This window comes from Gastrolobium bilobum, unplaced genomic scaffold (genome assembly GCF_033153095.1).
Source record: "Gastrolobium bilobum isolate Gb01-03AN ecotype WA unplaced genomic scaffold, APGP_CSIRO_Gbil_v1 utg15364, whole genome shotgun sequence".
In the NCBI taxonomy this organism is placed as follows: domain Eukaryota; kingdom Viridiplantae; phylum Streptophyta; class Magnoliopsida; order Fabales; family Fabaceae; genus Gastrolobium; species Gastrolobium bilobum.
This window is the reverse complement of record NW_026899207.1, coordinates 37,746-39,685: the sequence shown is the minus strand read 5'-3', so window position 1 is coordinate 39,685 and position 1,940 is coordinate 37,746. Positions and strand designations below refer to the sequence as shown.

Here is a 1,940-nt window from a genome sequence, read left to right as displayed (position 1 = left end):
TTCTAAGTTACCAAATCATATTTTTTTACCAATAAATTTCATTGCATTACTAGCTCTAACACATCATTCTAAGACATTATCATCTAATACACATTTTTCATTTGAGCTCTCTAACATCACAAATCAACAAGACAAGGTCTAGGGTTCATAAATATGATCTACCAAATTAACCATGGAGATGATGTAGAAACATACTCACAATCAAGGCTTGATACTCCTCCAAGACTTAACCAAGCAATGGAAGGCCAAATGACTCCATGAACATCAATTTTCCTCCACAAATTCGTAACTGACTTTGGCCTATATCTCACCAATGAGATGGTTTCAAGGCTTAAGAGTACTACCAATGGCTTTAGAAGGTGTTTTCCATCAAGTTTCAAGACAAAATGCGATGGATTTGGTGAAGGAATGATCAAGTTATGGTGAAATGAAATTTTTGGATGAAAGTGGGTGATGGTGGGCTGTTGGGCGCGGTTTCATGAGGGAGAAGGGAAGAGAAGATGATGAATAGTGAGGGGAGGTGATGTGGCTTAAGTGGATTTGAGTGGGGTGGGTCCCACGCCACCTCACGCGATTAAAACTCATCTGAATTTCTCTAAACGTCCGTGAATTCACAACCTATTTAGAAACTCTAATTTTTTTACATTAACCATTGTCTTTTAATTATACTTGATCGGATGAATCCGGAGTTCTCCGGTCGTTCAGAGAAAATGCTGTTTTAAGCTGTTGCGCGCGCCGTTGGTACGCTTCCCAAAACTTACACAATTCTATCAAATTTTATCAGAAATCATATTTCCTAGTTCTATAGACCATTTATAACTCATATTTAAAATCTAGAGCTCAAAACTCAATCGACACGTTTTACGGTACAATCGTACCGCGATATTTTTACCCGGTAAAACACTATTCACCGATTTTTCTGAAACTTGCCTAAACACTCAATTTTTCGTTCTGAATCCATTTCCAGGACTACTTTTACCATCTGAGACCTTCTACTCAGTTTTTCTCTTCCTAGGGTTGCGTGTGGCTAATTACCGTTTTGCCCTTTCTTTGTATTTTGGCCTAATTTTCAGGATTTTCACTAATCCTTCTCTTTAATTCTCATTTAATATTTTAATATTTAAACTTAGAATTGTGAGGTGTTATAACTGGTGCACCGCAAGGAGATACACTCGATCTAATGAACTTCTTACGGGACAACTCTTCAATCTACTTTTTCAACTCTGCAAGCTCTACAGGTGACATCCGATAAGGAGCCAAAGAGACAAGCCCCACGCCAGGAAATAGGTCAATGGAGAATTCAATATCCCTTTCTGGTGGAAATTGTGGGATCATATCTGTGAATATATCCTCAAAGTCACATACAATAGGGATACTCGAAGTTGGCTCCTTAGAGTCACCAACCAATCCTCTTAACATAATAAATCCTACATCTCCCGTATTTAGAGCCTTAACCATCTGTAACACTAATAAATATAGGGAGTCCTTCTTCTCATTCTTAGCAGAGAAATAAATCTTCCCGTTACAACAATAAATCAGAACTCCATATCTGACTAACCAATCCATGCCCAGAATGATGTGCAAATTCATACCCTCAAGCACAATCAGATCAACCACATACTCGTTATCTTCATAACTGAACTTGACTTCCTTACACATCAAAGAAGTGGAAACCAAGTCTCCGGTGGCAATCTTCACTACCATAGGAGGCGTAAATGCATACATAAGCAAGTTCAAACTATTTGCAACAAAACCCAAAAGAAAGGAGTGGGTGGCTCCTTAGTCAAATAATTCATCAAAATCATGGCCATCTATGGAAATGGTACCTTAGATCAGATTTCGAGACTTCTCCGCTTCTTGCTGGGTGACAGTATAAACTCGTGCAACTAGAGGTACTAGATGCTTCTGAATAGTAGTGGAAGTCGGAATAGCTTGCATAG

At 38.6% G+C, this 1,940-nt stretch overlaps 1 protein-coding gene across 1 annotated transcript; it reads right to left on the bottom strand.

Moving 5' to 3' along the window:
- Window positions 1-1,209: 1,209 nt before the first annotated feature.
- LOC133288282 (uncharacterized) lies at window positions 1,210-1,704 on the bottom strand. The gene has a single exon (XM_061486006.1). The coding sequence runs from the start codon at window positions 1,702-1,704 to the stop codon at window positions 1,210-1,212; it is 495 nt and encodes a 164-aa protein (XP_061341990.1).
- Between the last annotated feature and the right edge of the window lie 236 nt (window positions 1,705-1,940).